Source organism: Stenella coeruleoalba (genome assembly GCF_951394435.1).
Source record: "Stenella coeruleoalba genome assembly, chromosome: 11".
Lineage (NCBI taxonomy): Eukaryota > Metazoa > Chordata > Mammalia > Artiodactyla > Delphinidae > Stenella > Stenella coeruleoalba.
The window spans coordinates 19,814,371-19,826,421 of NC_137157.1; the positions used below are offsets into that span (position 1 = coordinate 19,814,371).

Consider the following 12,051-nt stretch of genomic DNA (forward strand, 5'->3'; position numbering starts at 1 on the left):
GAAGCAAAAGATACTAAGAGTTCAGAGTCCTAAGAAACCACACCTCACAGCTACCAGGGCCTTAATCATACTGAAAGGCCCCCAGCCCCCAGCCTCACTGCCCCATGGCATCCTTAGCCATTTCGGTGCTCCCCTTCAAGGGTCATGCATGGCTGTGGGAGAGCTAATCTCAAACTCCCACCAAAGATTGGTGTGGCACAGGAGCCCTCTCTCTATCATGTTCCCACTACCTACTCCCTGCCCCCTTCTCACAGTATCTTCGTTGTGGTTGGATGCTCAGTCAATATTAACAGGAACTGAGTCATAATGCAAGCAAGTAAAGAAATGTTCTTGGTGGTTAAACAAAAGTCCCTGAATAGCTGGTACTGAGAAAACTTTATGCTGTCTCTCCACAGGTAGTCCCAACTTTGTCTTTTTCAAAATGACAAAAGGATTTTGTGGACAGTGAAACTATTCTGTATGATACTACAATAGCAGCTACATGCCATGCTACATTTGTCAAAACTCATGGAATGTGCACCACACCAAGAGTGAACCGTAATGGATACTACACACTATGGTGTAATGATGTATCAAGGTAGGTCCATCAATTAAAGCCTATTATTTCTAAGTAAGTTAAATTTCTCAAAGCTGGAGAATCAATCCCTCTCTCCCTCTCTCTCTCTCTCTCTCTCTCTCTCTCTCTCTCTCGCCCCTGCATCGCTGGTGTTCCCCACTCATTGGGTCATTCCACACTGACCACCAAGCTACAAGGTCAGGGAGGACCAAAAGGCTTGTGGATTCTCCCTGGTTCTGTAATGGTTCAGTTTGCCAGAAAGAGGAAAGGGAATATTGTGGTTGATGATTGATGTCTATAAAAGCAAAATGTTCTCAGAAGATAAGGAAGTATAAGTGAAGTGGCAGCCCTTCAAAGAGATCCCAAAAGAGAAAGTGGATAGAAAAGGGATGAGATTAGAAGAGGCAGAGACAAAAGTGCAAGATCACAATGAAAAACCCAAGTGAGATGGAGACACTCTTGACCATGAAAAGGAGAGTGGGCATCAGTTGGGAGGAGGTAAAAGACAGTGGCGTTCTGCTGTCCGCAGAGAGGGGAGCAAACAGCCTCACCCTCCCTGCCCTAGGGGCTTAAATAAAAGAGTGAAGAGGGCTTTGTAGAACAGGGACACCATCAGCTGGCTTCTGTCCCACACCATGTACTGCAGAATCCACATGATGAATGCATGAGTTGCCAAGAAAAGGTGAACTTACAATCAGCATCCCCAGTTTAGATGGAAGGGTGAAATAGCTGGAAAGATTTTCCAACAAAAAACACTCATGTGATAAGGTTCCAAAGGCAAGAAGATAGTATTTGTCACATCACAGATTGCAGTTCCCGTTGGTCCCAGCATTCCCACTTACGGGAATTTCTCCCACAGATTTCCTTGCACCCGTGTGAAATGCTGTATGTACTAGGTCACTCACTTATAATTGCAAAGCTTAGAAGCCACATGATTGGTCATCAAACAGGGGACTTGTTAAATAAAGGATGGCACATAGAATACTGTACAAGTGTAAAACAGAACAAAAAAACCCAAAGAAGCTCTCTGTGTGTTGATAAGGAAACATCTCTGAGATACATTGCTTAGTCAGAAAAGGCAGGCTCAAAACTGTTTGCAAGATATGCTACATTTGGGATAGAAATTAAAAGGGAAACGTTCTTAAATGTGTGTTTCTGCTTGTATTTTCATTAAAAGGGGCTATCTGCCAGAAGAGCGGTGAATTAAGTGTGGGTAGAGGAAAGTACAAAGGCTTTTCACAGAGTACCTTTTTATATCGTTTTGATTTTTGAATCACATCAATATATTACTGATTCGAGATTTGAAAAAAAAGAAAACATGGTTCAGAGAGTAAGGGCTGTGAGTGGGAACAGTTGAATCACCTGTTATCTAGAAATTATCTTTCCACCCCAGCAGAGTGAGTCCAGATAACAGCAGTTTGCTATATTTGCATATTAGGAGAACTCTTGGGTATTTGTATTAAGTCAGGGCTCTTATAGGAATAAGCATGGGAAATCCAGCTCAAGTTTACCGAAGTTAAAAAGAGATTCATGTAACCGAAGAGTCCAGAGGTAGAGCCGGCTCTGGGGATGGAGGGCTTTGCTCATCACTGAGGGACTACCTAGGCTGCAGGTTCACTAGGCATCATCTATCTCATGGCACCCTGACCCAAACCACAGTGCAGATGGCTGGTAGCCCCTTCAGCATTTTCCAAGCATTGATTTTGGAGGTCACCCCCCCCCCCCGCCCAGTGTGAGTTTGGCATACCGCTGCCCTTCGTTTCAGAAGATGAATCTGCTGGGGGTGACCCAGGAGCGTCAGAAGCTTCTCCTCCAGGGCTTGAGGCTGTGGTTGCTCTCTTGTGCAACAGACAAGATGCAGATGCATGACATTCTGGCCTTGAGAATGCAGGGTATTCAGAGCCAGACCAAGAGTATGTGTGTGGGGAGACGGCTGGGCCTCCAGGCTTGCCAGAATCAAGGAATGGGAGAGAATGGAGACCACTTATCTTCCTCCCACTCCCCCTTCCTCATTCCAGGCCCAAATACCAGACCAGTGTGTCTCCAAATGAGTAAAAACTGGGAACATGGGACCATGCCACATGTAAGGGATGTTAGGAAACCCAAACACAGCACAACACTGATGTACTTAATTTGGTTTATGAAATACAATTTCTGTGGAATCCTCTGTTAATGTTTGGGGAGAAAAAAAAAAAAAAGATGCACTGGATTAGAAAACAAGAGTCCCAGACAGGAATCTGTTGCCATCCGGTGGTAGAACCACTTACAGGTCACTGAACCTCTTTTTCTTTGCCTTAGTTTCCTCATTTGAAGCATGTGACAGTTAACTGCCTGACCAATCTCACAGAGGTTAAATAAGAACACGAGAAGCTTGGAGAAGTATAAACATAACTTTGAAGTTAACTGAAGGTACATTATTACCTACCTGGCTTACATTTACTTATCTTTTTTTTTACCTGAAAAGATTGGCAGCAGGTAAAATTTGGTTTGCTCTGAATCAAGTTGGGTTGGCTTTTCTGACCTGTGGGGTCAGGGAAGACTTTAAATTTCATAGTGGAATCTGCAGCTTTTTGTCTGTGCAAGATCCATTTATCATCCCTTTCTTCTGAGAAACAACTTTCCCGCACCATCAGCCCAGTAGTTTGGGCAGTGTGGACCCCTCAATGCTCCAGAGGTGGACATGTGATGCTGGTCTGACCAATCAGAGCATCATCACGCCTCCCTGGGCTACAGGATGGGCATGTGACCCAAGGCAGCCAATCAGAGACAGTGAGTTTGAATTGGAGAGCTTTGGTTGGAACTTTTAGGAAGCCCTCTCATTCCACTGGACAGTTTGTAGCCTGGGTCTTCTAGAAGCCATCTCACTCCCACCAGGGGAAAGCCTGCCTGAGAATGATGCCAACAGAGAGAAAAGCAGAGCTGAGAGAAGAAGAGAACAGATGGAGTCCTGGTGGCACTTGTGGATCCAGCCATCCCTATAGCCAGCTCTACCCCCGGACTTCTCATTACTTGAAGCAATAGATGCCCCTTTTTCCTTCAACAAATTTGAGTTGGATTTCTGGTGCAAACTTCTGATACTACTATTCAAGAATCTCTACAAAGATGAGCCATCCTGCCCACATGCAAATCTACATGAATTAAGAATACATAAGGTGGGCTTCCCTGGTGGCGCACTGGTTGAGAGTCCGCTTGGCGATGCAGGGGACATGGGTTCGTGCCCCGGTCCGGGAAGATCCCACATGCCGCGGAGCGGCTGGGCCCGTGAGCCATGGCCGCTGAGCCTGCGCGTCCGGAGCCTGTGCTCCACAACGAGAGAGGCCACAGTGAGAGGCCCACGTACCGCAAAAAAAAAAAAAAAAGAACACATAAGGTTTAAACTCTACCTTTATAGAGTCCAAGTGGAGCTAGAATCCTTTCCCGGATAAATATACTTCATAGTAGCACCCAGTCGACATATTGTAATTTAACAGAGACACAAACTACTAAAATAAAGAAATATTTCATTTTATTTTACTCCTTTAGCCATGAGGTCCAAGGAAATGCAAGTTCATGGAAATTAGAAGTAATACCAGAATATGGATAAGATCAGCTTTAGAGATTTCATGGAATCAGCAGAACGTGATTGTCTGGAGTGATTTTTGGCCTTCTCAGTTTGCCAAGCCAGGTGTACCATTTTGTCTAGCCCATTTAACAATTTCTGTGGTAACTGTCCAGGATGAAGAGAGTCATCATAGAATGGAGAAGCCCAAACAACTGAAACGTTTACAGCACACAGAGCAGAACAGTCAATATTACAAGGTGACACAGACTATTTAAGCACTTAATTAGTAAACCAGAGTAAATCTCATTATGCAGCACTACAAATATCCCTAGCCATGCCTTCATTTGCTCATTCCTTCATTCATGCATTCAGTGAGTATTTATTAAGCACCTACTGTGTACCAGGAGGCAGCCTGGTAAATGCTGGAGTTACAAAGACAAAGATTAAGGCGCAGACCCTGCCCTCAAGGAGCTCCCAATCTAAATCTTGCAGAGAGATATAGAAATGAATGACAATGCATCCAGAAGGGCTGATAACAAAAGTCTGTTCCAAGGGAGACCCAGCTCTGGATTCATTCTACTGCAGGTTCCACGGTAAAGGCCAGTGGCATTCCTCCCCCTCTGCAGAACATAGCTTTAACCAGTATTTCAGTTCCAGTGTTACACAGAGAGCCACAGCATTATAACAAGTTACCACTAACCCAGCAGCGGGTCTGAGGCTCTCACCACTGAACCTTTAGGGGAAATAGAGTGTGACCTTGCAGAAGTGGCTGACCACCCCTGAGTCTCACTCCTTCCTCCACAGCTATCCAGGCGGGCTGCTCTGCCCTTGGCATATGCCCTCAAGGTCTGGACCCACTTGGCCAGACATGGGTTTATGGTCTGGAGGGTCCCTGAAGAAGAGTTCCTTCTCTTCAACTTCTAAACCTAAGCCTTCCTATTTCAAGACCCACTTCTTCCTCTGGAATGACCTGCTTTTCATTTGTCATTTTTGATTTGGGTGAAAAGTGGCACCATGTGCAGGTCTTGCTGAGCAAAGGACCTGCTTCACATTTTGTAAAGTGTGCAGACATCCAGCCATAGGCATTAAGAAGAGGAGCAAACAAACTCCATCACACACCCTGCTCCCCTTTCTCCTCTCTCAGACCTGCGCTCCCATCAGCACGTTGACCGGCGTAAAATGAATGCCAGGTGTTAGTTGCAGCTTCTGAGTCAGACTGTATGTCAAGTTATGCCAGTAACAATAAAGGGTAGTTTTATAAGTGGAATCTGCAATGCTGTTTGCAGACTGGCTTTTGCAGAGGTTTAGTATTAAGCAAAAGTCTCCTTCCCATAATCCTGCCTTACTTGGATATTCCCTGAGACACACTCCCCTCTCCCTGCTCATCTGGTAAAGACAACAGTCCGGAATCCAGTGAGTTTTTCCTGTTAGTTGTTCACCTGCATTTCACTCTGTTGTTAGAAGGCTTTTGATTTCTAAGCTGCCTTGCTAAATCAATCCTACCTGGAGTTACATCACTACGGACTGCCAGTTAGCAGCAAGGGTAGAAGCTTGGTCTCTGTGAGCAGGGAGGCCTGTGGGGGGGACAGAATTTCAAAACCGTGGTCTTCCGTGGTCACTGAGTTAATGTGCATAGTGGTATTAAGGCCTTTCAACAGAAGCATTTTGCTTGGTTCATCTAAAAATCATAGTCTCTTAGTGTTAGTTTATTAACGAAATCTTAATGATCATTATAAATTGAATTTTATAGATGCTCTTGAGATATAAAATTATACAGTGCATTCTCTAAAAATGAAATTTTAAAATGAATATTCCCTGATTTTACTTTTTAATGAATTCCTCCTTTAGTGTATTTCCATAAATCTCTTACAGACAAAGAAACAAAACAGAATCTGTACAAAAAATAAGAGGTCTCCATTTTCTGGAACACCTTATCTTTTCTGTAATGAATTTGTTAATATAAAAAAGTGTCTACTTAGAAAATTATAAAAACATTGCTACAATGTCATAAATGCTCTACATTCTCTAGGAAAACATACCTTTGGAAATAGTACAACTATTGGGAATTCTTAAAGAAATTCAAGTCCTGGATGTGCTGCAGATGAATTCCACGCAGGGCAGCGTTAAAACCCTGTCTATCCTCTGTACCACTTCTAGAAATTGTCTGCCACTTTCCTTGAGTGAGATTGAATTCTCCTTCCTTCAAACATCACCACTGATTTCTGTGGATATCCTTAGGGTGACACTCTATTTTTAAAAAAATAAAAAAGGTTTAAAAGAAGGTAAACAATTCCAGTGCCAGCTCTGAAACTCCCAACAGCTTTGCACCCCCTCAGAGATGATCTCACTAAGGTTTGTACTGAGCTCGAGTTGGGTCCTCAAGAGTTTTCTTGGCCTTCTCTCTAACCTTTTAGCTAGTAATTCACTTGTTTCAAAATGTAAGATTTTCCCTGTTGCCAAATCTGACAAGGTCCCATCTTCTCTCTGCCTTGAGAACATTTTTCAAAAACACACTTTTATTTTTAAGAAAAGACATATTTCCTGTTATTTGGAACTTGTGAGACCTCTTTGAAAAAAAAATAACCAGGATCTATGACTATAAGCATCAAATGGCAGAGGACAGATGAACGTTTCCTTGTTTAGGAGAGCTATTCAAGATGCTTTCCTTTGGGAATACACTAAATTGCACAATACTTACATATTTTTTCAAACACATAAGGGTAAAAAGATAGTGCTCTTATGTTAAATGCAAGAAATGTTCTATGGATTTCTACTAATCCGCATCATAACTTATAACATTTGTATTGATAAATACCTACCTGGAAATCGTAGATGAATGTTAGAAAGTAGAAAATAAAACCAAAGGCCACTGTCCATTCACAGATCGCACTCACTACGTGATATACATAATCCTAAGAGCAACAACAAAAAAAGAAACAGAATTTAGCCTAAATGCATTCACTTTAGTGGACATACTGAAATAATAATGAGCAGGTCAGGCCAAAGGAAAAAGCTGTCCAGTGAGCATAAATCAACCCCCGGAGGAAACACGGTAAGCAAGGCCATGTGGATGCACATCAGGGCAACTGCCCGATAAGAATGTGAATACAGTGACCCCAAAAGTTCTCTCTGGTTCTCACACACTCTGGCTTTAAGACTTGTCTGTGGAACCTCAACAGGCAGAAGAAGGATCACAAAACGGCTGAGAGTGGAAAGCAAATTTGGACTCAACAGAAGAAAGAACTTTCCATACAAGGCATGACTTGCTCTCCCACAGCTGGGAATCCCAAAGTTGAAAGGCAGGCTTGAAAAGCACCTACCCAGTGTCCATGTGGTTATTCCAGACTTCAAGTATGCATCTAAAGGAAACTGGCTATCACCCCTGGGTTTTGTGTTTCTCTGTTACTATAGAAAACGTCAGTTCAGAAAACAGGTCTGCTTGATGTTGTAAGGTAAGCACAGCTACAAAGCAAATGCTAATTATGAGACTGTTTTCTTGGGGGCAGGAATGAGAGAATGGAGGACAAGAAAGAGAATGGCTTTAATTCGGGGTTCCAAAGTCAGCTGCCTCTGGAGGCCAGGAAACTAATAAAAAGAAATGAAACTGACGGTTGCAAAAAGAGGGACAATGGGGAGCCCACGCCCCATCAGCTCAATCCCATTCTCGCCAGGTAGGAAAGTATGACCCCAGTGTTCCTTTGAGATTAAAAAGAGAGAGAGAGAGAGAGAGAGAGAGAGAGAGAGAGAGACTTCCTTGTTGGTCCAGTGGTTAAGACTCTGTGCTTCCAATGCAGGGGGCTCAGGTTTGATCCCTAGTCAGGGAACTAAGATCCCACATGCCATGCGGCGGGGCCGAAAAAAGGCCCACGGAGAGAGAGAGAGAGAGAGAGAGAGAGAGAGAGAGAGAGAGAGAGAGAGTGTGTGTGTGTGTGTGTGTGTGTGTGTGAGATAGCTCCCCTGATTTTTAAATACTGGAAACCATTTTTAAAAAGCATTTTTAAACACCATCTAAGTAAAAAATGCTTGTCTAAACTCTGACTTTAGCCCACATGCCCAATTAGCCTGTGGACTGTCATCAGTTCCATCCCTCTGATTTCAAATCATAACCTACATTTTCTTCCTATTTCACTGTCTGCTCTGCCGTAGGTTACAAGTGTGAACAAACAAGTGTGCTAGATTACAGGTCAGTTCTTTTCTTTGATCCACCACAAAGATCTAATTGAGGCACATCAAACTCTCAGACACCACCGCTCACCCTCCCCACGGAGGATCACATCCACCCACTGTTCTCATCCAGGCCACTCCGGGGAGAATCTGACCGGCCTACGTTACAGGGTCGAGAATGGGGGCCAGTTCCTTTTCAAAGGTGACAGCACTAGGGGATCCACCCCATCTCCTATCATCTCTAGACAATGAAGATGGCTTAATCAAATAGCAGCAGAATTTGGGGGTGGGAGAGGATTTCTGTAGCATGATATTAATAACAGTGCACTGAAGGAGGGGTCCAGACTCTTCCACTACACATATATGAACGCAGGCAAAGCTCTAATCTCCTTGCTACGTAAAATGGGACAAGGACATCATAATTCTTATCCTCCCTACCACGTTAAGTCAATGCACAGGAATGTGCTGTGAAACCTCTGAAGCACTCCACAGTTTGGGGCAGGACCTAAACGATTATTCTGTTCCGTGAACTTATGTAAAGAGTTTTCTTTGCATTCGTGGATATTGGGGAACAGAAGGGGAGTGAATAGAAAACCAGGTACTTTTCACATTTTTAAGATAGAAAATGAAATGAAAAAAGGTTTTTCAACTGGGGAATATGCTTTGATGAATCCTTCCCAGCTGCTGATTTGTGGTGGAAGGCCTCCCCCCAGTGGTTAAGAAGTAAAATACACCTAGGGCTACTCTTCTGTGAGCTCTCCTTATCAGGAAGCACTTTTTTTTCTGACTTCTGCCTGGCTCGTCCTCACCGTCTTCAGTCTCTCACTTGCTTCTTGCAGGCTTCCATCACCTGCCAGAATCCCCTCTGGTGGAAAATGCTTCCTCTGACCCTGCCATTACCCCGACCAGGGATCGAACCCATGCTCCCTGCAGTGGAAGCACGGAGTCAACCAATGGACCACCAGGGAAGCCCCTGAAACTGCTTTTTTTTTTTTTTTTAAACAAAGGGATTGAGCTTTTTTTTTTTTTTTTTGGCTGCATTGGGTCTTCGTTGCTACATGCGGGCTTTCTCTAGTTGCGGAGAGCGGGGGCTGCTCTTCATTGCGGGGTGCAGGATTCTCATTGTGGTGGCTTCTCTTGTTGCAGAGCACGAGCTCTAGCCGCGCGGGCTTCAGTAGTTGTAGCAAGGTGGGCTCAGTAGTTGTGGCTCACGGGCTAGAGCACAGGCTCAGTAGTTGTGGCTCACGGGCTTAGTTGCTCTGCGGCATCTTCCTGGACCGGGGCTCGAACCCGTGTCCTCTGCATTGGCAGGCAGATCCTTAACCACTGCGCCACCAGGGAAGCCTCTGAAACTGCTCTTTGAAAAACATCAGTAACTCCACCTGCCCCTTGGGAAAAACTGCTGCTTCTCACTAACTCCCTTCTCTCTGTAGGTAACTAACGACATGAGTTGATCTTAATTCGAAACATCTGATTCCTTGTGTTCTGATGTTTGGTCTGGAAACTACCCGTCACTCTACCCTATGCTCTGATGGCTCTTGATCCTACCCCAGGTCTAGTCCCCCATGTCTAACTGGACATTTCTCCTCGGCGTTTCACTATAGCTTCAGATTCAACGATTCTGAAACCAAACCCATCCATTTCTCCCCATGAAATCATTTATTCCTGTTAAGGACCCAATCTTTTCTTCTTCTTTTTTAAAAATATTTATTTGGCTGCGCTGGGTCTTAGTTGCAGCACGCAGGATGTTTTAGTTGTGGCACATGGAATCTTTAGTTGCGGCATGCAAACTCTTAGTTGCAGCATGTGGGATCTAGTTCCGTGACCAGGGATCAAATCTGGGCCCCCTGCATTGGGAGTGCTGAGTCTTAGCCACTGGACCACCAGGGAAGTCCCAAGGGACCCAATCTTATCTGTTCATGAGAACAGGTTCTTTGGTTCACCCAAGACAAAAACTTGGAAGTCATCTTCACTTCATCACGTCCTTTCATTCTTATGCTATTTCTTCCAGTCTAGGGGAATCTTGATTTAAAATCTAAACTAGTGGAACTGCCTTCTCTCTGCCATCCTAACTCCGGTCTCTCTCCTCTTCAGTACATCCCAGGTGTCTCTTCTAATTTTCTTCCAATAATATTCTTTTTTTTTTTTGCGGTACGCGGGCCTCTCACTGTTGTGGCCTCTCCCATTGCAGAGCACAGGCTCCGGACGCGCAGGCTCAGCGGCCATGGCTCACAGGCCCAGCCGCTCCGCGGCATGTGGGATGATGCTGAATCCCACACGAACCCGTGTCCCCTGCATCGGCAGGCGGACTCTCAACAACTGCGCCACCTGGGAAGCCCTCAAATAATATTCTTTTAATTTACTTTCCTGTTCAAAAGCCTGCGGCCGATCACCTACATCAAGCATGAACCTCTCTGCCCACCTCTTAAAGCCTTGCACAAACTATGCCCCCACAACCTTATCCCCGACCACATTTATTTCTCACCCTATGCTGATACAAACTATCTTCTACTCTGTTTTCATCACCTCTGCTTAACATGTGGTGCTTCGTCTGACCTCCATACACCTTCATTCGCATTGTTTCCCTACCCTTAAATCTCACCTCTTTTACTAAGCCTCGATGGTTGAAGGGTTTAAAATTTTAATTTCAAATTTTAAAAAATAATTTTGAAAATAATTCAAGGAACCAGGTTTGACAATCATATTGAAAACAGCTTATAGTTTACCTTCTCTTTTGGATTCCACTCCAGCTTGGTTATAGAAATTAACGAAGCACAGGCAATCACTAAAAAACGAAATTGTTAAGGAAACTACAGGAGAAAATAGGTCCTTTATTAGAAGAATAAAGAATAGGTTATTCTTCTAATAATATAACCATTACACAATGTTCACATGTTAGTGCCAACATTTCTGCTATCAAACAAGTTATATCAGCTTCTTATCATCTCAAACCTTAAGTTCGATCATGGCAGCAGTTAAAATACAACACAGAAGTAGTCATTCCTTAGCAATACTTTGTCAGTTATGTATAGAAGACTTTTAATCTGTGGCTACATTTTGCTTGACCCTGTTGTTTAAGTTTGGTCAAAATGACACAGCAGTCTAATATGGGTACTTTTGCAGTAGTTTTCCCCTAAAATACTATTGTCCCTAAATAATAATATTGATTAAAATTCTTTTTCCTAAAATACTATGTTCAAGGCAACAGCTTCAAGGAAAAAATTAACATTTCAAAGCATCACAAAGTACCAAGGCTCATATACAAAAACAAGCTACAGAAATTTAATGTATTATCTTTATAAAAATTTAAAAAAACAGATTTTTCCATTGAGTAACTGGGTGTAAGCGGAGCCCTTCCTCCCTGGCCCAAAGGGTTCACAAATCAGAAAGATACATCCTACATCTGACCTTGGGGACGAAGGACAAATCCTGAGAGGCCAGCCTAACAAGGCCAGGGACTGAGGCTACTGCCCAACGTGGACAAGACTGTCTGCACAAAGGTGGTGACAACCATTTTGATTGAACGTAGAAGGCCAAAGAGAAAGCTAGAGAGAAATGGGATGCTCTTTAATTCCAAGTGTTGCGTCAATCAATGCCAAGTTTAGCGCCTCCTCTGAATTTGGAGTCAGCACCCTCTCTCCCTGCCCTCCGCCACCTCCCATATTTTGCAATGCTTAACACCTCTCAGTTTCTCAAAGTAAAAGAAGTAGAGAATGGGACTTCCCTGGCAGTCCAGTGGTTAAGACTCCACGCTTCCAGAGCAGGGGGCGCGGGTTCAATCCCTGGTCAG

At 43.9% G+C, this 12,051-nt stretch overlaps 2 protein-coding genes across 3 annotated transcripts in view; one reads left to right on the plus strand and one right to left on the minus strand.

Annotated features, from left to right (window-relative positions):
- The window catches only part of WASHC3 (WASH complex subunit 3), a 128,218-nt gene extending 127,416 nt beyond the window's left edge, over positions 1 to 802 (plus strand). For both annotated transcript variants that reach the window (XR_013830412.1, XR_013830413.1), the window contains one exon: positions 396 to 802. The gene's annotated coding sequence lies outside the window, so the exon portion shown is untranslated. The remainder of the gene's footprint in view (positions 1 to 395) is intronic.
- Positions 803 to 3,873: 3,071 nt separating this feature from the next.
- DRAM1 (DNA damage regulated autophagy modulator 1) overlaps positions 3,874 to 12,051 on the minus strand; it is a 45,086-nt gene continuing 36,908 nt past the window's right edge. Inside the window, exons 5-7 of the mRNA XM_079936874.1 lie at positions 10,988 to 11,046; positions 6,917 to 7,009; positions 3,874 to 6,344 (exon numbers count right to left, since the gene is read on the minus strand). Coding sequence (XP_079793000.1) covers positions 6,300 to 6,344; positions 6,917 to 7,009; positions 10,988 to 11,046 — 197 coding nt within the window. The 3' untranslated portion in view covers positions 3,874 to 6,299. The remainder of the gene's footprint in view (positions 6,345 to 6,916; positions 7,010 to 10,987; positions 11,047 to 12,051) is intronic.